At 46.1% G+C, this 27,947-nt stretch overlaps 1 protein-coding gene across 1 annotated transcript; it reads left to right on the plus strand.

Annotated features, from left to right (window-relative positions):
* On the plus strand, positions 1–27,494 carry RAP2A (RAP2A, member of RAS oncogene family). The gene is made up of 2 exons (XM_080917303.1): positions 1–626; positions 24,112–27,494. The coding sequence occupies exons 1-2, from the start codon at positions 313–315 to the stop codon at positions 24,347–24,349; spliced, it is 552 nt and encodes a 183-aa protein (XP_080773429.1). The 5' UTR covers positions 1–312; the 3' UTR covers positions 24,350–27,494.
* Positions 27,495–27,947: the final 453 nt, after the last annotated feature.

The following is a 27,947-nucleotide window of genomic DNA, read 5'->3' on the forward strand; positions in this document are numbered from 1 at the left end:
GGCCGCGGCGGGAGCTGGGCGTGGAGGCGCGAGGGGCGGGGCGGGCGGCATTGCGGGCCCGCGGTACGGGCGGCTCCGGCTCGAGCTCCGTTGCTGCCGGCGCCCTCCAGGCTGCCCGGTCCTCCGGCTTGGCCCGCTCACAGGGCCGCGCGCGGTTCGCTCAGCTGCAGCTCCGCTGCCGGCGCCCAGGGCGCTGCCGCGGCCGTGAGCCGGCGAGTCCGTAAGGGCGGCGGGGCCGCGGGGTCGGGGCGCGGCGCGCGGGCGCAGGTCTATGTCGCGGGCGGCGGCGGCGGCGGCGGCCGCGCAGGGACGATGCGCGAGTACAAAGTGGTGGTGCTGGGCTCGGGCGGGGTAGGCAAATCCGCTCTAACCGTGCAGTTCGTGACCGGCACCTTCATTGAGAAATACGACCCCACCATTGAGGACTTCTACCGCAAGGAGATCGAGGTGGACTCGTCGCCTTCGGTGCTGGAGATCTTGGACACGGCGGGCACCGAGCAGTTCGCGTCCATGCGGGACCTGTATATCAAGAACGGCCAGGGCTTCATCCTGGTCTACAGCCTAGTCAACCAGCAGAGCTTCCAGGACATCAAGCCCATGCGGGACCAGATCATCCGCGTGAAGCGGTGAGCAGAGCGGGGGCGCACGGGGCTCGGTGGCTGTAGCGATCCGGTCCCTGGCTCGCCCGGGCTGCACCACCTCCTTCCGGGGCTCAGATTTGCGGGCTTTGTTTCACAAGTAAAATTGGGCATCCCGTTAACCCCCAGCTCAGCCCTTTGTCTCTAGGACATGGATAGCGCTCCTTCTGGACCCCAGAGAAAACAAAAGTTTCAAACTTGCAAGGAGAGAAGGGCACTAGGGAAAGGGGAGCTGTCTGAGTGCAGGCACGCCTTGCGGGGTGAGCACGCGCTTAAATCCACCCTTAAGAGGTTTGACAGCCAAAATTTACACATACATATCTGTGACAGAGTCAATACTAGTTAAGGGTACCTTTCTCCTTGCTGAAAAGATTAAATGTTGCCAGGAGGTTGGCAGAAATGAATTAGTGCAAAACTTTAAAGACACATTGGCAAATAATTTGAAGACCACACAGCATTCAGTAGGTTTGGCATATAGAAGCACGCTTGTGGCATTTACGTTGAAAGAGTGCAGCTTCATTTCCTTTTCTCTTAAGAGCTAGCCTCCCCACCCCCACCCCAAAAGAAAAGAGGCTATTCTTGGAAAACAAACCAGTTTAGTGTGAGCTGTGGCTTGTGTATCAACTAATTTAAAGTTAATGGGGAAAAATTGAAGCAAACAGGCTTTTTTGTGATGTCAACTGTTCAAAGAATGCATTTTGCATGTGGCAGTAACCGGTGTTTGTTTTCTCTTAAGTTGATGCCGTGTATTTTCCCCTTAACCTTTTACATATTGGAAGTCTAACACGTTATTACAGAGTTTTGGCAGCGTTTTCCAGTTCTTTTTTACTGATAACGTTTTTTTCTGGTCCTCATAAACTAGGACTACAGACAGTCTTCCAGGTTTATCCTACCTGTAGCTACATTCAAAGTCACATTTCATTTGGGGTTCACACACTTCAAAACTCAGAGCCAGTTATTTGTATTCAGAGAATACTCAAAAATTCCTTACAAATGGCAGGTTTTTCACCCTCTTCAGGGGTCAGAGGAAATGCCCCCTCCTCACTGCCTCCTCCAACTGAGTGTGCATGTTAACAGACAGACTAGAGATTTCTATATTCCTGCATTCAGTTCCAATCACAGAGCAGTGGCTATGTTAGTAATCTCTTCCCAAAGTTGGTGACTCTGTTACATTTTAGAAACGTGTTTCCTTGTATGGTGCACACGTGTGGGCGCGTTAACACTGTTTGCCTCTAAGTCATTTACAGACGACACTGTCAGTGCCCCAGCCGCCCTGCTTCACACCCCAGTTTGTGCCCACATGTCTGTGCAGGAACAAGCACGCTGAGCTCCCCAACGGGGTGGGCCGCATTATGTTGTAACTTCTGGTGACTCTGTAGCTCACGTTCCTCAGAGATAATAATAGTCCAGTCAGTTTACTAGAGCAGTTCGTTGGTACCTCAACCCAGGACAACAGACTGAAATTCTGCTCACTAGACTCACTAGTTACAGCTCTTGCTATAAGAAAGCCAGTGATGGGCTGAGTGGAGCATTTCCTGTGGGGTAAACGCTGTGTCGAGAGGGCCTCTCAGGCCCCACTTCCTTCTGGTTTATTTTATTTTATTTATTTATTTTGAGACAGGTTCTCTATGTTGACCTGGCTGTCCTGTAACTTCCCATGCATAGCAGGCGGACCCAGAATCCACAAAGATTCTCCTGCCTCTGCCAGTGGATGCTGAGATTAAAGGGCCCATGTCCAGCTTGGACATTAGACTACAGTGTCCAAGGCATTCTCAGATCTGAAGTGGGGGGGGGCACTCAACTCCTCTCACAAAAAAGCACGGTTTTCACGTTAGTGCATCTTCTACTTTAGAGGGGACCAGATTCTGAAATGTCCAGTTGCTTTGGGAAGTGTCCAGTAATTCCATCTTCTGCCCATGGTATGCCAGCTGTTTGCTTTACACATGGCATGGAAGAGTTTGGGGGGCTAAGGTGCCATAGTGCAGTGGCGTAACTGAAATGCTGGGGCTCGCTACCTCACTTGTGACCTGTCACTGCTAAGGGAACCGTTAGCATCTCTGAATAATGCTTGGTTGCCATAGGTACCTTAGTAGACATCCCATCTTTTAGATGTATGTGGTTTAGGGAAATACCTGCTTGTTTTATAGGCCCGGGCTTTCTTTTCTGTGAAAGAGAAAATGGCATCCCCTCCCAGTGCTACGAGGCTGACATGCACCTGCAGTCATTGGTGCGCAGAAACGGTGGCGGTCCTTTCTGTCTCTCTTCGGCTGTGTCACGCTAACCTGTTGGTTTTACCCAGTGACAAATGATTACAGTTTTAGAGGAAATAATTCATGTTCATAATCACAATTTAAAGTGTCTTGCCTGTTACAAACAGTGAGATGGGCGAGAAATGTTAATGACTCTTAGGAAATTATTTTGTTGGTTTTGCCGAATAGATCTTATGGGGAAAAGAACAGGAAAATGAACATGTAACACGTGTGGCAACAGAAATGGAGCTTTTCACTGGATTGATATGGTCTAGAATATTTCATTTTGAAAAATATTAAAATGGGCCCTTATTTTCTTTTGAGTTAGGTATGTGTACATACATGCATACTTGTGTGTGCATATGAATACTTTTGTGTGAATTCATGTAGAGGCCAAAGGTTGACATGTCTTATTCATTTTCTCTGAACCTCACTTTTTAAAAAGTTTTTCTGTATTATGTCTGTGTGTGTGGAGGCCATGGCACATGCACTGTGACACACACGTGAAGGTCAGAGGGCAACTTGTCTGTCCCCCGTGTGTGGGTTCTGGTAGGCAGGTTTTGTGGCAGGCGCTTCTGCCCACTTAGTCACTAGTCTTGTTGTGAAGAGACACCATGACAGAGGCAACTATGGAAGAAAGCATTTGATTGGGGATTTGCTTACTGCTTCAGACACTTACCCATTATTGTCATAGTGGGGAGCGTGGTGATAGGCATTGGAGAAATAGTCGAGAGCCCCATCCGTCGGCAGACAGAGGCAGCCGGACTTGGCATGGACTTTGGAAACATCAATACCCCGTGACACACTTCCTCCAACATGGCCACACCTCCTAATCCTTCTGTTCATTCTCAAATAGTGGGACTCCCTGGTGACTAAGCATTCAAATTTATGAGCCTATGGGGCCATTCTTTTACAAACCAACACAACCATATACCCCTTTTTAAAAAAGATGTATTTATTTTTATTTTATGTGTATGAATCTTTGCCTACAAATATACATGTGTACCACATGACGTGAGAAGAGGGCAAGAACCCTCCAGGGAACTGTAGTTACTGTACATTGTCATGATGGTGCTGGAACCCAGTGCTCTTAACCTCTGACCCCTCTCTTGAGCGTGCTACCTTACTTTTTGAGATAGTCACTTACTGAACCTGAAACTTGATGATTTGGCTGGACAGCAAGCCCAGGGATCCTTCCATTTCTGCCTTTTCAGATCCTGGCTTACAGATGTGCACTGCTGTGCCTCTTACTAAGGCTCTAGGGCTCTGACCTCAGGTCCTGATGCACAGATGAAAAGCACTTCTCATATGCAAAAATGCTGAAAATTTGTACATTTATCTTTGTTTTTTAAAATATGCAAAAATGCTGAAAAGCACTTCTCCATTCCTGTTCCCCTGCCTCCGCCCCTTTCCTTTTTCTCCCTCCTCTCTTCCCCTCTCTCTTTCTCTCTTACACACATACTCACACACACACAATACACATGTACGAACACAAGACTTCAAAGTCAAGTAACAATTTCAAAATGGCTTTTGTATAAATTTTATGCCACTTTCTTCTTTTCCTCTTGCTCTCTCCTCTTCTTTCTTTTCCTCCCCCTCCTCTTCCTCCTCCTCCTCTTTTTCTTTATTTGGCTTGAGTTTGGATCACACGCGCACGCAGAATGATAAGCACTTATATTTAAATTCTTACTGAATTCATAATTTTACCCTCTTGACTGTCTCAGGGTTAGTGGTGGTCCTAACATGAAATATTTTAGAACATGCTGTTCTAGGATGAAGCTAGTTTAGACTTTGAGCATGACCTTTAAGTGAGCATGCACTGGAGTCTGGTGTCCCCTCACCCTACCCCCTGCTGGCAGTGCAAATGCATCTCCCCACCAGCATCCCTGCTTTCTTTTAGGTTAAAAACCTCTCTCTCTAGCTCTTCTGCCTTGGAGCCTGTTGTCTTTGTGCAGAGTTAATTCCCACGCATTCCTTCATCCATGATTGAAGATTCCCCCAGTTTAGAGAAACCCTTTTCCTCTTACCAAACTGAATGAATTCCTTTAACTAGCCTCACACCTGGCTCCCACTCAGCCGCCCAACAGCCTGGAAGCAGGCACCCTGTTCTTCCCCTTCCCGTTGTAGTGTAGTTAAATATTTTTTGCTGGGATGGTTTGTGAGCATTCTCGCTGAGCTCTCCGCCTAGGTGGCTAGCCTGGGACACACAGCCCACAGGAAACAAACAAAAAATATGGCACCTGAGTAGTCTTCAGAGAGGAAAGCATTTGGACTCGGTTTCCCCAGGCATTTTAGTGTTTCAAGTTGATTTTGCAGATGGAGGAGATGCTTTTGCAAGAGTGCCTACAAGTCAAGTCAGCAAGGAAGAGGTCAGAGGTCAGGTAAAGAGTAAAGTCAGAGACGATGTCCTCTGGTGGGAGGAATTGGTATGGGGTAGTTTCTGAGTGTTAAAGAGACTGTGAAGAGTAAACTAGAGACTGACACAGATGTGGGTGGGGGCTGGGGCTTGAGGGCTGAGGGGAGGTAACAGATTTTAAAACATAAGGACAGAAGGTTAGACCTCTTATAGAAATAGGAACAGAGATGAGATGGTGTGCTGGTGATGGAGTCTGTTATGACAGAAGGCAGTCTTGAGCAGTGTTACCTAGTATCTGTGTGATAAAGACTGAGCTGGCTGTCTTGAGCAGCGTTACTTAGTATCTGTATGATTTTTAGTATCTGTATGATTTACAAAGAGCGAGCTAGCATGCTGAGAAAGAAGGGGTGGGGGTGTAAGGTTGTCAGGAATGGAGTCATCAAGTGGTGGGAGAGGGAAAGGTCAAAGGTGCCCTTCACATTTGAACACGGGTGAGTGGGGTAACAGGAGGCACTGCTTCAGCCCAGATGATAATCTTTCATATAGCTGTGTCTGATAATTAGAATATTTGAAAAGGTCTTGAAGGTCAGGTTCTGTGTGAATGTAAGAAGTCAGCCTCATCAGCAGAGCTCACAATGAGAACAGCCAACACCTGCGGTGTAGAGTTTGAGGCTGGGCATAGAAGTTAGAAACAAACGGGTATAGACAAGGACAGAGCTGGATAGTCACAGGGCGAACAATGAAGACTGTATACATTGTGCTAAGCACAAGCCACAAAGCCTCTAAGACTGGGGACAGGCTGTTCAAGCCTTCTTAGAAACAAACATGGAGTCCAAAGCAAGTCTCGCAAGGTAAAGAGCATAATGGTTGTGAGTCACTTTTTAAAATTAATGACTGTGTCATGAAAAGTCAGTGACTAAATCCTGTCAGTCAAACATAGAAGAATTAAAAGTAGGAAAAGATTAATGGGAAATGTTGATCTGCTTAAACACAAAACTCAAGAACTTCCTTAGAGGAAGTTGGGAGACTACTTCCCGGACTTAGAAAGCTCAGTTCTCGTTGATCTTACTGTCTGGTGTTCCCCACTAACTGGTAGACCATCATCACCAGACCGTCACCGTGTCCGAGCCTGCCATCTCTTCCCTTCGTTATCTTGAGTTATCTCAGTTTTGGCCTGCTCCAAATACTTAAGGTGTATCTCCTTGGCAGGTCGTTAAGAGTCTGACACTGTCATTAACTAAATACCCCATGCTGCATTCCCTCTGTAGGACTCAATGCACTGCATAATAAACGTTTTGTTTAAGATGGGTTTTGCTGTTGTGTTCCAAAGGTGGTTTGTTGGTTGGTTGACTTCCTCTTTCTTCTTGAAAGGGAAACTTGTTTTTTTCTGAATAGTAAAATTATAACATAATAACTATTATGATACAATAGGGTTTTTTGTTTGTTTTTGTTTTGGGGAGTTTGTTTGTTTGTTTTTTGGGCTCTCCTAGGATTGGAATCTTTAAACTTAATTAACATTAGGGAAGATCAGAGGGACTGATAAAAATGTTTGAAAATAGCCCAACCAACTGGAGAGCTGGCAACGCGGCCATCTTACTTGCTAACATTTATTAGTGGTAACGACACTTGGATGGTTTAAAGGCCATGGGAGTGTCTAGGAGATTCCATTCAGCCCACTAAAGTGAGGGATAGTTCATACTTAGGCATATTCCTAAGCAAGGAGACAATGATGATTATACGCAGCTTCTCTGCAGTCCTCAACACAGACCCTGCACCCTAGGGAAGGAAGTGTAAGTCTCTATTTTCTCTACTGTTTCCTTGTGTGTTTGTGTTTCCCGGATGGTGGTATAAAGGTTATAAATACTCTTTAATCTGTTTGGAAAACTCTTGGGAGTTTGACTATGAGGTCAGCAGATTTTACAGCAAGATTTAAAGCTTACAGATAGGGTGGTTGTGAAGGCGAAGTCTGGAGAGGAAGTGCAGGCAAATGTTTGCTGTACAAGCCACACTCAGCCCCAGCACCCACTGGAAAAGCTGGGTGTGGTGCACATGCCTGTAATCCAAGCAGAGACAGATGGGTCACTGGGACTTCCTTACAAGCCAGCCCAGCTGAGTCAGTAGGGTTCATTTTCTCTACAGTCTGGAAGAACAGCACCTGAGTCAGATAGTCTCTCAGCATCAAATATAAGTATTTCATATTTCTGCAGGATTTTTTTTTTCTGTCCTGGAGCTCACAGATGTCCACCTACCTCTTCCTCTCAAGTGCTGAGATTACGGTGTGTGCCACCATGTCCTACTTTTTAATGGCATCTTTGTAGTTTCTAGAAAGATATATAACATTAAAGTATATAAACAAAACACAAATGTATCTGTAAGATTTATAGAACTTGAAGATATCTGAGACCAGTCACTACAATTTTATAATAGTATGTGGTGAATCCTAAATTGCTCAGCCTTATACTTGTGCCTGTCTTTAGCTTTGCACTTTTAAGAAGTGGAAACCTCGTTGGAAATAGAAGGCCTGATACTCCAACAGTGTTACCTTTATTCCAGCGGCGTGGCCACTCTAACAGGAAGCAAACAGCCTGAATGTCTAAACTTTATCAATCATTCATGCCTTTCTCCTCTAACCTTTCCCAGGTGTACCCCTGTGCCCACATAACTTCCTGTCCTTGAAAAAAAACAATCCTTTGAAACCAGTCTTTGCTGCCTGGTTCTGGGATGTGTGGTTTTCCTCTGGAACACAGTTACCTTAAAACTGTCTCTCCCCCTCCTGCCAGCCAACAGTTGGGGAGTTTGGGGGGTGCACAGGACTGGGCCAGCCATCCTCCTTGTCTGCATCTGGGATTTGTTCTGCCTTAGATTTGCACAGGTTCTCACGCTGTCCCAACCTGTGTGAGTTCACAGGCACAGCCACTCTTCAGTGTCCAGAGGGCAAGCACTGTTTATAATTTACTGCTGCACACCTTCTCAGATGAGCATTGGGAAGTGCACTGATCGGCACTAAGTCACATTGAACTAAGTGCATCGACACAGCACTAAGTCACTAGGAGTAGGGTCTAATCCCATATCCGTTTAGCAGCATAGCGGCAGGTTCTCCTGTAGGGTCTATGAGTGGACTCTATAGATTCTTGGCCCAGTAATGGTGCCAGGTACGGAATTTATCTCGTGGAATGGGACCTGCATGCAATCAGAAACACCTCACTGTGTCTGCTAGTGCTGCAGCAGTGGGCTTGTTGGGGAGTCATTGCTGCTGCACACGGCCCATAGCTGGGTGAGACTGGGGATTGCTTTTCTCTTCTGATAGTCTGCATATCACCTTCCAGCATCACAGAAGCTAGACAATAGGAACAAAGCTTCCAGGCCACACCAGCTTGATTTTTCTATGTTCTATAGCTCAAGGATGCTCAGTGTTAGGGTCTTATAGCCCACTTTTAGAGGGCAAACAAGAACAGTGGCAGTATCTTGTAATGTTTCCTGGTCTGAGACTTCACTAGCCCACATCTAAAAGAACTCACGCCTGGCCCTGGGCTTTCTGGTATTTAGCCTCCAGTGTCCAGTGGGCACTGTTGCCCCTGTAAACCAGTCTAGTTTTGAATGATCTTCCATTTAAATAGTAGGTTATTAGTGGAAGAGGGTGTTCTGAAGTATGTGAGTTAGACTGGGGTTATGGGTGTGTTTTATTAAGGTCATGGTTTGAGAAATCCTGTCACACGTTAGCGCTGGAAATTTGATGCAGCTAAATGCTGAGTGTTGGAGTTGTGCCCTAACTCACATGTCGCTGAAGAGCGTTTCTGAATACATGGTTTAAAGTAGACTGCAGCTGGTTAAACAAGCACACGGAAGCTGTATGTTCTTGTTCATAATGTTCAAATAGTCACTGAATTGCATATGTAGGTGGTGTGTGTGTGTGTGTGTGTGTGTGTGTGTGTGTGTGTGTGTTATTATCGTCTTTAGGATATATTTACAATGTAAAGACATACCAAAATGATATTCTGAGGAGAAATACGATGACTTAATAACTATTATATGTTTAAGACTCTGGAGGTAGTGAAAACGCCATCTGTTTACTTCTCTTGGTCTATTCAGGAATGGCCATCACATTCTCTTACCTAGGGCTGTATCCACTGCCTCCTCTGAGCAGGGCAGACACACAGGGCTGAGACAGCGTGCATTTGATCCCGCTGTGTTCCCCCCCCCCCTTCCCGTTCATTCTCTTCTGGTTCATTCCTCACCAAAGTGCTCTCATCATACATGATTTGGTTGCTGTCTTAGATAACTTTACCCCAGGAACACTAGCTGGGACTATCTAATGCTTTGGGACAGTTCTCTCCTGGTTTTTCTAGCCTTCTGCATTGAGGCCTTATTTAAGAGTGAGAGAGTTGGTATCACAGTTAGAAGGAGAGTTGGTGTTTAGTCATGCCATCTTGTTCATGTATCGAGGAAAGATATCCCCTGCCTGTTCCAAACCTAATGCAGACCAAGGGCTATCACACAGGACGAGCATCTGTACCTGAAGTTTCACTTGAAACCAGAAGTCTTCCCCGCCCTGAGACTTTCTGGACCCCAGCCTGATTGATGCCTCAGTGCAGAAATCCCATAGCTGACTGCATGTGACCATCTCTGCTCCAGAATCACAGCTTCACCTCAAATGCCGTATAAATTGGTTGTGGACAGCATGTCTAAGGTGCACTTAAAGAATTTCATGTCCAGACATGGGTTCCATCCACAAGATACTGCAACCCTCCCCAAATCCACAACCTGAAATGTGTCTGGTTCGAGTGTTTCAGATAAGAGGTATTCAGCCTGTAGTTGGTGCTCAGATCCAATCACGTGATGGCAGAACTGTGTGTCCACACCCATATCTAATGGCTGGGACAGTCGGGAGGGTCATCTGTGCTGGTTTAAGAAACAGGGTGAACACAGGTAAAAAGTCCATGGCTGCCGATAACATCAAAGCACTTAGTAAAACCAGCCAGGAGGAACACTGAAAGCCTCTGCCTGACACATTTCCTTTAAAAAGAGTGTTTCCCATACTTTTTGTCACCTCAGAAGTTAATAATTCAGAGTGGAAATTCTGTATCTTATTAATTATTCAATACATACTAATATTCTCTTCTTTACCAGATGTCTTTATAGCTCTCAAAAGGTGAAATATTGGTGTCTAAAGATGCCCATCTTCCAGTCTTCAATGAATGCCTCAAATATTCTATGTAATTTTCAAATATGATGTCTTACTGTGCATAGAGATCGCACTTTTTATACACATGACAGTGAGTTTGCTGCAGTTAACACTGAACTTCCCCTCCCACTGGTTATTCAGCTTCCTCTGCATCTTAACTCCCACATCCACAACGCGGAGACGATAAGTAATTAAAGAAATAATGAACATAAAACGATTCTCTACGTAACAGCCCCCGAACACCAATAAAAACGTTTCAAGGAGAACCACAGAAAGGAGGGTGAGACCCAGGCCTCTGCTGGGGAACTGTCAAGTGCGCCACGGGGCTAATGCAGACCCACAAGCCACGGCCTGTTCCAAGTCTCAGCCTTACAGCCTGGGTAATGGGACCTACACTGTAGGCCTTTGAGTTCTGGCTCTTTGCCTGCCCCTTGCAAACTTACCTCTGGTGGTAAGGACTTTTTAGCAGTAAAGAAACGGTAGCAGTCTTTATTGTATGTTTTAATTATAAAAATGATATATAAAAACAGTCAGCATGGAATATTAGTGTTTGCTGAATAACATTTTCTTCTTCCTGAGAAGTTGGAGATGATAGTAGATCTTTTTATGAATACCAAAAGCTCTGCGTGGGTAAAGATAACTTTAACACCCTGTGGCTGCTTATATATAGTTAAGTGTTGACAGATTTTTCTTAATAAACCAATTCCAGAAAAAGTTTGATCTGACTTTGTATAAAAATCATCACTGTCAACATCAAATTATATGGCTTAAGCCACCTCATTTGCATAGCATTGCCCTGAGCATTGTGCAGAATAAATACAGGGTACTATCTTTAGCTGATGTGCCAGAATGTACTGTCAGTGAGTATGTGTTTGACAGTTCTAACTTGTACAGAAGCACAGCCTCTAAAACACTTGATTTTTAAGTTTCAAAGCATCTTCCAGCAGAAGCATTGCTTTTATCAGACCACCTTTTGTGGTGAATGTTTTTGCTCATTCTAACTCACTAAATGTCAAAGATTTGTCTATAGGAGTAATAATTGTACACTTACTTTGGTAAATGCCTTTGGAGTCCATTGGAGCTGGTATTACAAAATACCCTAGCCTTGGTGACATCGCCTCTCCTGGGGCAGCCACTCACCCTTAAGTCCCTCGTGTCTCACAGTGGGGATGAAGTTAGGCTCAACATTCAGAGCATGATGTGTGGTCGCTATGTATTTATCTCCTTTATCCAGGATAAAATTTTCTTCTCCTAGTGACTCCTGTTCTTTCACACTGTTCACTTTTCCAGCTTTGGGAACCAACAGCCTAACCCAGTTTAAGCCATCAGTAAGCCTGGTTAGTAAACTCAAGGCCGAGATGTCCGTGGCTAAGACCTGTAGTTACTTTACATATATGCACACCTGAAGGCTAGCTAGAGTCACATGCATACATACATGAAAACTCACAGCATTAACTAACAGGGGTGTACATGGATGAGCGCCAGCTAGGAAGTGGCCCAGACTTCATGTTTGCAGTTTTGCTTTGCCTTTAGGAGCACGGGCTGAGAGAATTCTCAGTGACTTCCGTTCAGCCCTTGCGTGGTAACGTTGCTATGGAAGGCGCGGTTCTGGTAGTCTGCACTGACCGGAGCTGGAGCTCTGTGTGTTGCCGTACTCGGGAAGGATGTTTTTTAGGAACCCTTGCAGCATTGAGCTGCTGCTAGAGGGCTGTGCTAGGGGAGCCTCCAGCTGGACTGGGGGTGGGGGTGAGCAAGGTGTGCTGCGATCCTATCCACTAGCCGGATCCCCCCCAGCATGGGTGCTGGTGTCCCCATCCCTGTCTGGCAGATCAGTAGTGACTACCCAAGGCTACCCAAGCATACCATCTGGTGAAAGAAATGTTGGAGGAAGGAGGGTCCTTCCATTGCTCTCAGCAGCACATTCTTTACAGGTCATGGCTTCCAGCCGTCCCTCTGAATAAGCACTACTGCCACAGCATCTGTCCCCTTTCTTCCCCACAGGTGACAGCATCCCTTTCCCTGGGTCCTCGAGGCGTATGCCTACTGTGCTGCTCACTCCTCTCCATCTCAGAAGCGTCCCAGTCTGGGTGACAGGTTACATGGTTGCTCCTGATCTGACCTTAGACTCTGCTCTGAGCATCTGGATGAGTTCAGGCCCGTGTGCATGTGATGTTGGGTGGTCTTTGACGTGGCCAGCCTCCTTACCGCATTTGTTCATTAATCCTCGTGAGCTAGAGGTTTGTTCAGTTTCAGAAGGACATTTTGGTTTCCACCAGATCAAGTGGACTACATTAAAGATGTCTACAGACTCACTAGTAAGATTTCCATTGAGAACAAACATTTATTGTTCTTCCTTTTGAGTCTAGGGTGAGCATTAGCGTATACAGAAGCGATGCTCAGCCAGTTAGGGGCAGATTATAAATGGTCGAGCTGCTTCAACTTGGTTCCTTGACCCCCTAAGCCACCTCTAAGACATGTAGGAAGCCCATGGTGCTCCTTCTGGGAACTAACGTGGAGCCTCTGCAGCTACAGGAAAGCGGGTTTCTCTTCCCACCATTCTTAGCAGTGTGACTGTCCCACCCACCCTAGCTGAACACGTCTGGATGATCCCATCTAATGTGGTGTCAGACCAGAAACTCATCCTCGGGGTACCGCCCAAATCATGATGAGCCATGTGAAACCATGAAGTGTGGGGTAGGGTTCGGCCTTCAGTTTTGCTTACTTGTTTTCCTTTTTAAACCTTTTAAAACATAATGAAATGTTAATTTAACATTTTTAATTAAATATGTTAATTAAACATTTTCAACTGTTTAAACCCAGCAACCCCTTTAAAAATGTTGACCAAAGATGAATAAGGGGTATATGAATGAACAAACAAACCCGAACTCTTTAAAGATGGCCCGACCCCCTGCCGTCTGTTCTTGGAATTTACCTACGATCATTTGGTTGCCCAGGCAGGACTGTAATTTGAAGGTCATATTTAATCTTATTAAGATTATAACATTAATTAAGACCGAAGAGATGGCTCAGCAGTTTCTGCTTTTCAGGGGAACCAAGTTCAATTCCCGGCACTCATGATAGCTCATAACTGCCTGCAACTCCAGATCCAAGAGATCTGAAACTATTTTCTGGCCTCTCCGTGTACCTACGTTCACATGCACATAACCACCACATAGGCACTGGCTGCTCTTCCCAAAGGACCCAGGTTTGAGTCCCAGCACCCACATGGCAGTTCACAACTGTTTTAATTCCAGTCCAGGGAATCTGACACTCTCACACAGACACACATGGAGGCAGAACACCAGTGTGAATTAAAAAAAAAAAATACTTTTAAGGAATAGATTTTTACACATTAAAACTGAGTGTCAGCAGGAACGCTGCGTGTGTAAATCTTCACATTCACTTCCTTGCCGTCTAGTGTACCTCTTGTGTCCGCTGTTCATGAACACGGCTGATACCCACCCTGACTTATATTAGTGCGATTATTAATAAGAAAGCTTCTTCCATGTGTTTACTGCTATTCTGGTCCCACCCTGACATCTAGCATTGTGTAATAAGGGGGCAGGGGAACAAAATATATTTTAAAAAAACAGCAAAAGCTAGTTGAATGTATGAACATACACCCCTTTTGATCATTACATGCTGTGTTTTGACCATCCCCCCAAATCGTCAGGGACCCTCAAGAAGTCAAGCAGTCACTGCAAGGCTCAGTAAAACAGGCAGCATTCTAGGGAGCTCACACCCACAAAGACTGTTAGCACTGACTGCCACTTGAAGCAACATGAACTAGATGAGGAAACGTCTAATGTGAACTTCGTCACCTTACCGCCACCCTCCAGGTGCCTGTAGCATCTGGTAGCCTTCCGGGGGCGGACGGGCAGAGCTGTGGCTCGGACAGTGCCGCTGGCCGTGGCTCTGGGTGGATAGTGACTGCCGGTGTATGGCTTTAATGATTGCTCACACTGCGCAGAACTGGGGGCGGGGTGCTTCTTCTGTGTCCCGACTGTCTCTCTTCGGGGTCAGAGAAGCGTGGTTCGTACCCTGTGGTGGCAGTGTGTGGTGAGAACAAGATGCTCTGATAAGGAAAAGCGCTTGTTTGTAGAAGATACTAGATAGCCAGTGTGCATAGATTGAAGGGGATATTGTCTTATTTTTCTGACTCCTTTCCATGGCAATTAATGGCTTTTAGACTAAATCATTAGATTTGCTCATTCTTGGGCTGGGAGGTGTAAGGCAGAGACAGGAGGGAAGATACTTAGCAATCACTCCAGTTAAGGTTCTAGAACTGGCTAATTCAATCCATTGCTAACAGACGGATTGAAGGAACCCCAAGATGAATTGTTAGCATCCCCATAGTATTTTACAGTATCCATGATACTTGAGTAGATAGTTCGTGTGCATTGCTGGGCGCAGAGTCCGGCTTAAAGCAAGTCCTCTGCAGATGGCAGTCACTAGGAACGCCATTGGTCATTGTTGACATCCATGTTAATATTCCTGTCCCCACAGGCTGAGAGCCCTGGTTCCGGAAGGGCAGGCAGCATGTCCAAGGGAGCAAGCGCCTTTGCAGTCCTCAAAAATGCAAACCCACGTCTCTCTGCCTGTGCCCCCTGTCTTGGTTTGAGCTTATGGCTAACCTTGAATGTTAGCCTTTATCCCAGACTCCCTGGAACCAACCACACATTGTCGTAGGAGAGTTGGGATGGGGACGGGACTGTAAAAGCATTGTTTTGATTACCATGGAATTGGCAGAGAGGAGATGGAAGAGGGGGTGAGAAGTAGATGAGGCCAGGTAGACTGGTATTAGAGATGAAAGGGTTTTGAGCAGTGAAAATAACAGGGTGCATTTTCTCCAAGCCAGTAATTCCTGCTCAGCCTGTCCCTATAACCACTACTCCTCTCGGCCTGCTATTACAGACTCTAATATCCTGTCTCCGATGAGGGTCAGAGACCTCCAGCCTTTGGCTTACCACCCACCCCGTCTTGCCCCAAGTGTTCTCCTACAACTCTCTGCATATTGTTATCACGTCCATGTTGGCTCAACGCTGCCTTGTATCGGGCACTTGCCATTCTCCGCTTGCTACTGTCATGGCCCCACCCTGGCTGTGTGTGGTAGAGCGATCACCTTCACTTGCGGATTTTTTTTTTCTTTTCCCATTGTTCACCTGTTACTTTTTCTGCTTCAAATCTAAAGATCCGTTTTCATAACCCGAGCAGTCAGCCTCCTAAGAGTGGACCTGGCCTACCTAGTGTGGTGTGTTCAGCTGTTTCCATTTCTGCCATGACCTTTGTTTTATAGCAATAGCTGTTGAAATCTGGCATTTTTGTTTGTTTGATTTCTGGGTGTTTTGAGGTAAGATCTCGCTCTAGCCCAAGCTAACCTTGAAGTCATGGCGGTCTTCTTACCTCAGCCTCCCTAGAGGTAAGGTTAAAGACATGAGCTGCCTCTTGCGGCTGTTTTGGCTTTAAATTTTTCTTGGCAGTGGTGATGGTGGGATCTGGTGATTAGTGATGTAGAGGGAAGAAATATATTTAAGTCTTTTCATGAGAGTAAAAGTGCTCTCCCAGATGAACACTCCTTTGCTCATAGTTCCCAACGCCTTAGCCCTTCACAGTCCCAAGCATCTTTAAGCCCTCCTTATTTAGGGGCAACTTTAACAAAATTATTTCTTTCTGACACGGGGTGCCGAGAAGGTGTGCACTCTGGTATACCAGAGACACGATTGCTCACACAGCTTCCATTCCAGCAGCTGTCTCAGTCTGGTCAGATCCAGTAGTTGGTTCATTCTGACATAGATCTCAAATCTTAAACTCACTAAAGGTGAAATGCATATGTTATGTTTCAGCACCATGTCTGACTCTGGCCAGCTGCTGTGTCCTACCTCATTGTGGATCTCTTCCCCACTGTGTGTGTGTGTGTGTGTGTGTGTGTGTGTGTGTGTGTGAATGCTGTATCTGTGTGCTGTGTCTGTGTATATGTGTGTGGTGTGTGTGTGGTGTGGCTGTGTGTGGTGTGGCTGTATGTATATGCATGTATGTGGTGTATCTGTGTATATATGTGTTTGGTGTACCTCTGTGTAATGTGGCTGTGTGTATATATGTGGTGTGTGTGTGTGTGTGTGTGTGTGTATCTCTGTGTGGTGTGGCTGTGTATATATGTGTGTGTGTAGTGTTTGTGTGTGTGTGTGTCTGTATATGTGTCTATGTTTGTATGGTGTGTCTGTGTGTAGTGTATCTAGTATGTGTGTGTTGCTTTTAGCAGTCAACCAATAGCCTGTCCCTATAACCACTATTTGATTCTGTTTCCCCACTCAGTTCTGATGACAAGGCTTCAGGCTTGTACTTGAAAGCATCTCACAGATTCACATTATTGGCATGAATTATCTTCCTTTCTAATGATAAAGGGCCAGATTGAATGCAGTCATAGCATATTTTTGTTTGTTTCTTTGTTTTGTGAGACAGGGTTTTTCTGTGTAGCCCTGGCTATCCTAGAACTCACTCTGTAGACCAGGTTGGCCTTGAACTCTAAATGCCTCTGCCTCCCAAGTGCTGGGATTAAAGGTATGTACCACCACCACCCACTTTACATTTCTCCCTTTCACTGGGTTTTGAAGTACTGCAACATCTTGGGTCTCCTAAAGACTTGTGGTTCAGTTTGTAGATGTGATTGTGAAGAAAACATCCAGAATCATTGTCATCTTTATGACCAGGGTCATGCTATTCTCTAATGTTGGCCTTCCTTATTCGAGGATAGCGATTCAGCAGCATAGCAGAGGAATTTAGCATCGATAGGCAGAAGTCAGCTAATACACTGGCTGATTAACCTGATTGTGTAGGTTATATTGTTGGAACACAGTTCCCCGTGTGTGTCCTCAGTCTGTCCTGAAGGTCGCTTCGCTCAGCTCTCCTGTTTGAATGAAGACTTTGATTATTTTACCAACTCTTTTGCTTAAGTCTATTTCTTACTGAGCTATGACTTTCAGGCAGTAGACACACCTTAACCCTAAGGTATATAGCTGTGTGTATTCGTGTGTGCGAATATGCTGAAGGAACCCCACAGGGCAACGCTGCGGCTCACGGCCCCTCCCGCATGCTGAGGTCCCACACTTCCACTCTGAAGACCGCATGCTAAGGTCTTGGCACTCAGTGTCTTCGGGTTGCCGTGAACTTACATGGCGTACCCCAGAGATTCCTTCACACACCGCAAACCTCAGAGCCTGCTTGAAGCAGGGTGTTTCTCTCGGAGCTTCAGCTTCCTGCTGTACAGGGTTCTCACAAAACCAGATAAAAAGAGAGGGAAGCACTGGAAGCCTCCCACTCCCTTTGGCCCCCTGCCTGATTCTTCTGGTTAGAAAAACAGTTGAGTACTTGTCTTTTGTATCTTCTTGCACCTTTCCCAGGCTTTTGTCACCTTGACTTTGTACAGGGAGGCTTTTCAATACATTGAAGATGCCTGTGAGCTCCGTTCCATCATCCCTTGCGCCACCCTAACGCAACTGGAAGGTACCAGGTCAACCCTCGTGATTTCAGTGAACAAAGCTGACGTTTACGTGAGTTGCATGGAGTCCCTGTCAGCTCTAAACACACTCGTGGATTCATCTTGTTTATGTTACATCACGCTTTTCACCTTACACGTTCAGTGCGCACTTACACCCTCACGATGGTCAAAGCAAAGGAGTGACAGAGAGAGAGAAGGACATTGGAATGCTGGGGATGAGGTAGGCAGCTGAGGACCAATGAGCCGAGAGCAAGTGTGCATCCTTGCTTAGCCCCGCCCTCCTCACCAGCACAGTGCCGGACAAGGGGCAGTGTCTGGCCCGGGGTGGCCGTATTCTTGACACTCAGCAGTGTGAGTGCTGGTATAAATTCCAGCCATCCACTGAAAATTGTGTGTGCAGCCACACAGCAGTTTGATGAATAATGTGGGTTTTGCTAGTTCAAAAGCTTTAAAAAGAAAAGAAAAGCACAAATAGGGGTTTCTTAAATATACATTTTATATATCTTTTGGTTCAGAAGTCACACTTTTAGTACATTGATTAGATTTCTGGTTATGTTTGCCCAAAAGTAGCACTAATGATAAGAGTAAATTATGACACAGTTTTAGGAGATGCATACATATATATATATATATGTGGATATATGCATACCATATAGCGCATCAGCCTTTGGTCATTATGATATGCTGTTACTTATTAAAATGGATAACTCCATAATATTAAGCAAAAAAATCCCCCTGCTAAATGGTGTGATCTCTTTGTATGAAAACGTATGCTTCTGTGCACATAAGCGAGTAGGAAAAGCCTGTAAGTTTACATACCAAACTGGTTCTGGTGCTCATTCACATAAGTGAGATTAAGAGTCAGTGTGTGTGTGTGTGTGTGTCTTTCTCCCCTTCCCCTCCCCTTCCTCCCTCCCTCCCTCCTATTTAAGCATTGGTGGGAATTTGTTTGGTTTCTGCGTTTGTTTAAATATCGATGCATTGCTTGATCTGAGCAAAGAACTGAGGAAGAAAACCTGTTTCTATTTTGCAAGAAAAGAAAAGAAAAAGAAAGGCTCCTTCCCCCCCAGGACAGAAGTTAGGACCCGTGAAGGGGAGTGAATGCAGACATTCCAGGCCTGAACACAGCAAACTTCTAAACACCGAATTCTTAACACTAATGTCTAGCGAACAGATAGAAGGACATAGGACGCTGCCCACACATGAGTTCTGTGTTGTGGAAGGTGTTCAGAACAGGGCAGGGACGTCTGGCAAGGGCAGCCCCAAGGTGGTTGACTGGTTTGAGTATTTGCTCTTTGCCTCAGGCCCTCTTAGGAGAAGAGATTTTAAACACTGGGGAGAAAGTCGAATAAGGGAACTAAGAAAAGCCTTTCTTGGTTCTCCTCTGAACTCAAAAAGAATGTTACTCCAACCAGCTTATGGCCAAGAAGAGCCTGACAGCACCTGGTAAGACACACCCTTCTCCTAAAGTACTGAAGTAGAATATCCTCAAAAGGAGATGGGGGAGGGGCGCTGCAGAGATCTCGCCACCATTTACCTCAGTGAGTGTGTGAAGAGAAGGGAGCCTTGATCTCAGACTTGCTGCAGTGACGTCACGGCTGGTAAGTGTGTGATGGCGTTTGGGATCTACGTCACCAATGAGTCTGGTGGTTCCTCACATCACTGAAGCTCAGAGTCAGTCTGCAGAGTTTATGTATGTACAGATACATGCGATCCCACAGATTCAGACTCAGCAGCTCTGGATCCCCGGGCCCAGGAACCAGTACATAAATTCTCAGGTTATTCTAATGACCAGCCAAGCTCAGACATCCCCAGAGTGAAGTGTACGTGTCTTTGCGGTTATGAGGCAGGAGACAGCCATTGGTGAGCACGGTCAGTGCTTCCAAGCCATTGATACGCACAGAGCTGAGCTCCGAGCACATTGGCATCCTACCGCTGAGCGATGCTTTGCAAAAGCCATTGAGCAGCTGCTTGAAAGAGCCAATTTATTTATTCATACATTATGTAATCACACTCATGAACATAACAGAAGCATGTAAATCCATGTTAATAAGACAAACGTCTCCCACAGTCTACAAACAAACTAATGAGCCACCTTCTGATCCCGACTATGGCGTCCCCTTCATGACACAGGTTAATAGCGGTTTATAAATAAAGTAATTTTTGAACCTGGCATTCTCAACTTCTTCCCAAATGGTGTCCTCTATAAAAGGAGAAATGAAGAAACCCCACAGGGCTGCGATGAGAATCAGACATGAGAGTGGTTGCTGCCTCCTACTCACAAAGTGTGCAGCTCCCCTAAATAATAATGCCAGCTGCTGTCAGTGCCAGAGTGTGGTGAGGTCACTTCCAGCACCCGTAGTCAGCTGAAATGTGTGACCTGCCTTGTATTGCGAGGCTGAGCAGGTGTAGGGGGTTGTACAGATGGATCCCTCAAGCCATTTGCTCTTTCTTCAACAGGTACAGACCAACAAGCTTTTGACACCTACTTCTTACCTGGCTTGGGAGTTTCCCCTGATACTTCTGTGGCAGATTCCTTACCCCTTATCTCTGTATGACATCTCCCCAGTGAAGCCTGCGATATCCTTCCTAGGATGGTGCCTGTGCCCCCAGCATGCTCTCTGGCCTTCCTCTTCTGTCTCTAATAAACCTTACCACATATATCTTTATTGCTAATACCCATTTCCTCTGCTAGGCTAGAGTCAGCAGATGTCTTTGTTGTTTCTTGTATAGCCTAAGTGGACATAGCAGTATGTAGGGTGTGGTAGGCTCTTAGAAGATAAATGTCAACACACGGCAAAGTCTATGGTCCACAGTTCTATTGCCTGTCTCCCTCTACTACTGCACAGTAGGCCTCTGCTCAGTGCAGCCTGTGGCACTCGGAGAGTTAAAGCATCCCGCACACTGTGCAGAAGGTGCTGCTCCTCCGCTCCTGGTGCATCCTTCCTACTGTGATGAGTCAGAATGCACTGACAGTAGCTGTTCCACACTCTAGTCCCACAGGAGTGACTCCACGCCTCAGGTGCACTTTGGTATCTCTGCTAAAGACCAGCCTGCTGTATGTCCTTACAGCAGTGAGTGTTGATTGTGGGTTGGGCCACCGAGTCTGAATTTTAACTTTCCGGTTTGAGAGTACTTTAGATGCAGTCCAACAAACAGGCACCTGAAAGACAGTAATATATTAAGTCCACATGACTAGCTGTGTTGTCTTGGTCTGGTTCGGGATTTTGTGTCACATATTGTCATGTTAGTACATAGAGCAGTGTGCTGTGCTCTTCAGTAGGAAGGACTCTCTTATCCCAACCCCTCCCACTAGTGTTAGCATCTTCCATAAGGCCCAGTGTTCTGAGATTACATCTCTGCTTGTCCTCGTCAGACGGTATGAGGCTGCTCCATGCTATTGCTTTGGCTCCCTCTTCCTAGTCCCACCTCACAACCTTGATCCCTTACCGTAGCTGGATTCTCCTCGGCAGATCTCTCCATCTCTTGAATGTTTTTGACTTCCTAACACTCTGTCTTTTGGCAAACTGTGGTCTTACATAAGCGTGAAGGCAGGAGTGGGTGGGTCCCCTCCTGTGCTGTCTGATCTGGATTCCTGCCTCGTCTCCTCTTGACAGCATCTTTGTTGCATTAAGTGGGAGCAGGTAGTCAAGCTCCATTTTACCAACCGAGCGCAGACACAGATATCAGGAAATGCTGTGCTCAGCCCTGCAGCCTCTTCAGGGCAAGGGTAAAAGCCAAGCCTCCATCCCCACCATGGTGTATACTATTTTCCACTGTCCCAAGCTCTAGTGGTGACAGACAAAGTTATCACCATCAATTGTTTGGGAATGTGTAGGGGTGTTGTTGATTTGTTTTGTTTTGCTCTTAAGATTTTGATGTTTGTCCAGGTTCCTTGATTGGGTTATTAATTGCATTTCTCTAGCATCCTTAATACCCTGGTGGCCGAAAAGCCCACTGTCCGTTCGGTTAGCAGAGGTAGACGAGTTCTCTGATACTGACTACATTTTCACCCCAGTTACTGCATGTTACTAGTAGCCACTGGATTTGAACCTGTGTTTGTAGGGCATAACAATGCCAAGAACTCAGCTGTCAACTGGTCAAGGAGACCTGTTGACTGTAGGTTGGCCACCATCTGTTGGAACTGGAACCTGCAGACTGAAGAACAAAGCAACAGCTAACTGCTCATAACTTGATGTCTTTGAAATTTTTAAAAAGCCCTTCTGTTCTAATAGACCCTGCACTTTTCAACTAAACGTATGTCTCTCTTAAACGTAAAATATTGCTGCACTATTGTACTTAAGCTTAAGAATATTCTTTAAGATAACTTTTCTTGTACCTAATAATAGGAAGTGATTTGTTTGTTTGAGAGCTAGCTCAGGCTGGCCACCAGTTCACTATGTAGCTGAGGGTGACCTTGAACTCCTGATCTTCCAGCCTCCATCTCCTAAGTGTTTGGACGACTGGTGTGTGCCACCACCCGGCCCAGCGTTAGAAAGCAGCGTCTCAGTACTTACCATTCTCAATGAGTATAGTTAACTGACTGAAGTTAGGTCTTAACTTCAACTCAATAAATGCTATTTGTCACCATTTGTAAATTGCTTCATTAAGAAGCAAGCCACGTCATCTTTGTTAATCCTTCTGTCAGCTTGTGTACCCCCAGAAGGAAATGGGGGGAGCAGCTATGTCCTTGAGTGTAGAACAATTGAGAAGCCGAGGCTGACGTGGGCAACAGCGTCGGTTCCGTGCCAGGCCGCTCGGTTCCACGGGTAGGAGCTGGTAACGGGTCTGTGTACTGCAGCTCCATTGCCGATCCCATCTGTGCTCCCAGAGGCCAGTGAGCGTGTGCAGGAGAGCTCTCAATGGAAGGTATGCGAAGGCCTCACATCCTGAGCAGCACCACAGGGGCACCCAGGTACCTCTGGTGCAGATCGGAGCTGCCTGTGGTTCCCAGAAGAAGCGGGATGTCCGAGTTCTAGATTTGCCCTGATACAGTCCTACTCTTACCCTTACATACACGTTTGTGTGTTCTTGCCTGTGCCAGTGTTTGTGGAGTCCGGAGGACAAGCTCGTGAGTCCTCCTAAGGATCGCCACCCACCTCTGAAGCAGGGTCTCTCATTGGCCTGTTGTCCATCAGTCAAGCTAGACTGGCTGGCCAGGAACCCTCCCCTCGGTGCCTCCCCAGAGCTGAGATGAGACGCTTGTGCAGCTGTGCCTTTGCTGTGGTGCTGGAGATTCGATTTGGGGGCTTAGCCTGCAAGGCAAGCACTGTACCAACTGAGCTGCCTCCCAGCCCTCTGGTTTTGTGAGGCAGGGCTGGTCCAAGACTCAGTAATACTCCAGCCTGCCTCCTTCCTACTGGGACTGCTGATGTGAGCACCACACTGTGTGCTCCCACTTACTCTCCCTCTGTTCTGCTGCCTGGAAGAGACAGGCCCTCGTGGAGGCACTGGTTTGCTCTCTTGACAAAGGAAAACCTAAGTGTCCATTGGGGATGTACTTGTCTTAAGGGTAAGGAGGGAGCGCCATCTTGATAGAACAATGAAGTTGTATAGAGAGTAGTAGGGGGTGTGTACCCAGTGTCCTGTTTCCTAAACATGCTGTAGTTTAATCCTTAAACTGTAAAAAGTGAGTCAGTAACTTTTATCTTTCACTGACTGATTGGTTCCTTGTGAGTGTGTGTCTGATGCTTTTCATCTTGATGAATCCCACTGCAGTTTCAGCTTTCGGTTTTTTTTTTTTTTTTTTTTTTTTTTTTTGTGTTCAGGAGTTATTTAAACACGACTCTTATAGAACATAGTAAAATTGTTACCGGCAACCTAGCTGAAACCAGTAACACTGATCACTGCATGACTGGCTGAAATTTTGAGTGCGCACTCATGGAACAGACGACATTTAAATTAAGAGAAGTCAGTCTGAGATGCTGAGAGTAATTCCCCAAGCATATCTGGAAAGGATGCATAATTGGTTTTTAAGGGATCCATAATTGATTAATTGAAAACATCATTTGAAAAGCCCATTTATGATCCCTTCTGAGAACAATTTCAGAATGCCCTAGGCAGGCACCAGGCCAACTGGTGCAAGCAATTTTTCACATGGCCAAAGAGATCATTTCTACCATATCGGAGAGGAAAAGAGAAGCCGTTTTACCCTGCTTACTAACTGCGACAATACATGTGTGTTCTTTCAGGTATGAGAAGGTGCCCGTCATCCTGGTCGGGAACAAGGTGGACCTGGAGACCGAGAGAGAAGTGGCCTCCAACGAAGGCCGCGCCTTGGCTGAAGAGTGGGGCTGTCCCTTTATGGAGACCTCCGCTAAGAGTAAAACAATGGTGGACGAACTCTTTGCCGAAATTGTGAGGCAGATGAACTATGCGGCTCAGCCTGACAAAGACGACCCGTGCTGCTCTTCCTGTAACATACAATAGCACCCGAGCATGGCCGCCCCGGACAGGACTCACCGAGGCTCGTAGGCAGCAGTCACTGTGTCTGCTGCACTACAGTTTGTGGGACGGGTGGTGCGTGAGTGCACGGTGCACTGTAACCCTCAGGCTGGATGGCCAGCCGACGCCCGAGTACCTGTGGGTTCCGTGATTACAGTTCCCGCCTCTGTCCTCAGTCCTCTGTCCATCTGCAACCTTGAAGGCACCACCGCCAAGCTACAGGGGTGACCGCATCTGACGTGTCTCTTTCTGAGGTGACAGAAAACTGCTGTTGTGTCAACTAAAAATAATCATGATTGAGAAACCAGAAGAATTCCTATGATCACTAACAATTAAAATATTTTGTTGTCTTAAAAAAAATAAAGGAGAAATATTTTCCTACAAGAGTACTGAAGTCAGGAATGGATGGAGCTTCTAGCCAGTGTATTCCATCCGATAAAACAGCATTGCAGGGAGACTCTGCGTAGCTGACACCTTTCTAGTTTTCAAATTGATGCCTAGTCGTAGATGTTACCCTAATTCGTGACATGAAACTCACTCACATATCAATCCTCAGTAGAGTAAAAGTCAGAACAAGGCTTTGTGAAAACCCAATCCGGCTTTAGAATCTGTTGAATCACCTGCTCCGCCACAGACAGTAGTCTCATGAGGGTTTACGGGAATCGGGTTGCACACCCACCCTCTGTTAACGGAGCGGGGATGCTCTTTATTTACTGAGCAAGAAAGAAGCGGCTGAGAGGAAGAGCCCAGCCTTACTAACGAGCCTTGTAGCAGATTAACCATCGCAGAAGGAAAACGAAGCCATGTTACACCCACACGCTCCCATTTGCAGACACCCCACAGGACAGTACAGACATCTGGCTTTATGTATGTGTGTGTGTATGTGTGTGTTAGTGAGAGCAGCCTTTCAGGGCCATAGTCACAGTGTGGCCCTTGGCTCACCTGCTTTGGAAATCCAGTTTGCTGTTTCTGAGCTTTATTGTAGGCACTAAAAATTTTTTGAATAACCGATTAAACAATTTGGGCTTAAAAGTAGAATATAAATTATTTTAGGGAGGGAAAGGACACAAAACCTCTTCCCCTTCCTGGAGAATCATGGGAGCTTCGCGCATGCGTACTCTGCCCCAATGGCTGAGGCGGCACACACCGCCAAAGCTAATCTTCTGTTCTATGCGTTAGCTTCGGTTCTCACAGTGGTGAAGTGTTTATCATTTGCATGGGTAATGGTACAGGGAAAAAAAATTCTATTCAGGAGTCTCACAATCGAGTGTGGAAGGGTTCCCATCCTCTCTACAGAGGCGTAAGTGCTGGTAAAGGCCTTGATCCTGCCTTCTGAAGGACTGGCCTTCAGAACCGCAGGGTCACTGAGCCCCGATGCACTTAGGGCCCACGCCTTCTCGGTTCCACAGTCTTGTGCAAGTAACCGCTTAGTCTTGTGTGTACCAGAGAGAAGAGTGTGTTTGTGTGTGCATGTGTGCTTATTGTTCCTAAGAATGTGGCACAATTCTCAACTGAGAATCTATACTGCAGAACATAATGTATAAGCTAGCATTAAAAAAAATTATTAGTCTCTTATAAGCCATTGAAGTCTCCCCCCACACCAAGTATTTAGTAGCTGGCTTTAAGGGCACAAGATACGGGGGAAAGGTCCGTGGTGTTTGTCATATGTGAGAATATAAATAAATAAATAATGTGGGTAAAACCCAGCTGTGGGTGTTAGAGAGTCTTTGAGAATTCATGGTCTTCAGCGCCATTTTCTCCGCTTAGGAAGTACCACATTTTATAGGACAAAACGTCTTAAGTTTTCTCGAAACAAAGTTGATTGTGTAAAAGTTGATTTTGACTCAGACATACGGAACAGTTGACCTGAAGGAGTGTTTTATCTACTGAAGTAGAAATACTAGTGTGTTGACCTCTGAGGCCTCTTAACTTGTCCGGCTAACCCTAATTTTTAGAACCCCATAATGAACAGCGGTTGAAGATACTGCGCATTAGGAACAGCTGCGCAGGTTCCACGGCTCGCCGCTGTGGGTGGTCGTGCAGCCGTGGTCACGGTTGCGTGTGAGAAGCCGGGCAAGGTGTGAAGTGGGGGTGTTTGCCAGGTGTTGGGCGGCTCTTCGTGGGGGGTCATTCCTAAGGCCCGGCGTTTACACCAGCCCTCCACAGTACCCAGGCATGGTTTCCCCAGGCTGGCCTGTGCCAATCCCTGTTCCTCTGGTGCACCTCTGATATTGCTCATGATAGCACATGAAATGGCAGGGCGCCGAGGAGAGCCGGCCTGTCGATATTTCTTTAAAGCCCTATTCGCCTAGCAACTAGATAGATGATGTCTGTTCTAACATGCCTTAAAAATATTATGGTTTGACCCAAAGACCTACTATTTCTTTAGCTGTTACTTAGTTTTGCTTTTTATTTTTTTATTTTTAGTTTTTTATTTTTTTTTACTTTCTCACACAGAGCGGAGTTTTGTTCTCGTCTTGTTTTAGGTTTATTTCTTTTAAGGTGTAACTTGCAGGTTCTTTAAAGCTGTGGCACTGACGTAACCAATGCCTTCCCGCTCCTCAGCTTCCACAAGACAAGCCAGCATCTGCCGGGGGAAGCCTTCTAGGTGTTTCCGTACACCAGGAGAGGTGCTCTGACGCTCCCACACTGCGCTTTGTAGAATTAGGGCCTGACCGGGCAGTCCAGTTGCCCTGGTAAAAGTACTGATGCTTGCTTGCTTTTTTGTGTAGCCGGGGGACAGCTGCAGTGTGCTGCCAGGTGTGGGTGTTGCTGCTGCTGAGTGCTGGGTTGCTTAGTTGCTTAGTTTCTTCATCAGTAGCCACGCCCCCCATCCCCCCCTCCCCCCGCTTAGCGCTGGCTCAGCTTTAACTGTCTCTTCAGCCAATCAGATGTTAAAGACCATGGGGGTCCTCTTGTTTAATTTGTCCTTGTGTATCTATTAAACCTCCGTCAGGGTTTCCAGAATGGCTGCAGTAGATTTTGAGAACAGACTCACCGTTATCGGTTTGGGGTTCCCCCGGAGACCCAATTCACAGTCCATTGCTGAACTCTAGTACAACTGACCATTGAGAAGTGAACTACAGCCCATTGTTTTCTAACAGCGTCGGGCAAGCCCTGACACGTCAATTGAAACATGAATTGTCATTATAACTCAATGCAAATCCAACAGTTGTATTTGGAGTTAAATTATTTTAACAAATAAATTTATTTAATGAAAGTCTGGCTTGTGTTGGTTGCTTGAACTTGTGCAGTGTGTTAACAATACACAGAAGTAGGGCACTGTCAGGTAATGCACCAGGCTCTCTTCATAAAGAACCCCCTGAAACCAAACTAAGGACAGGCTCGTTCCAGAGGAAGAGAGGGTGATTGCTCATTTTCTTGGCCTTTAAAATAGCATGAGGAAGGTTTGAAATCCGCATAAAAGCCCGTCTACCTAAGTATTTTCCTTATAGTTGGTTGATTTGGGGATTCTAGGTAATTCACATTGATTAGCATTGGCCCTATGGGCCTGCCAGCACTGCTGAAATTCTCAGTGTCCCCCCAGCAGTGGAATGAGGTGGACTTTTTGTTTTCAGATCAT

This window comes from Micromys minutus (assembly GCF_963924665.1).
Source record: "Micromys minutus genome assembly, chromosome: 5".
NCBI classification, from domain to species: domain Eukaryota; kingdom Metazoa; phylum Chordata; class Mammalia; order Rodentia; family Muridae; genus Micromys; species Micromys minutus.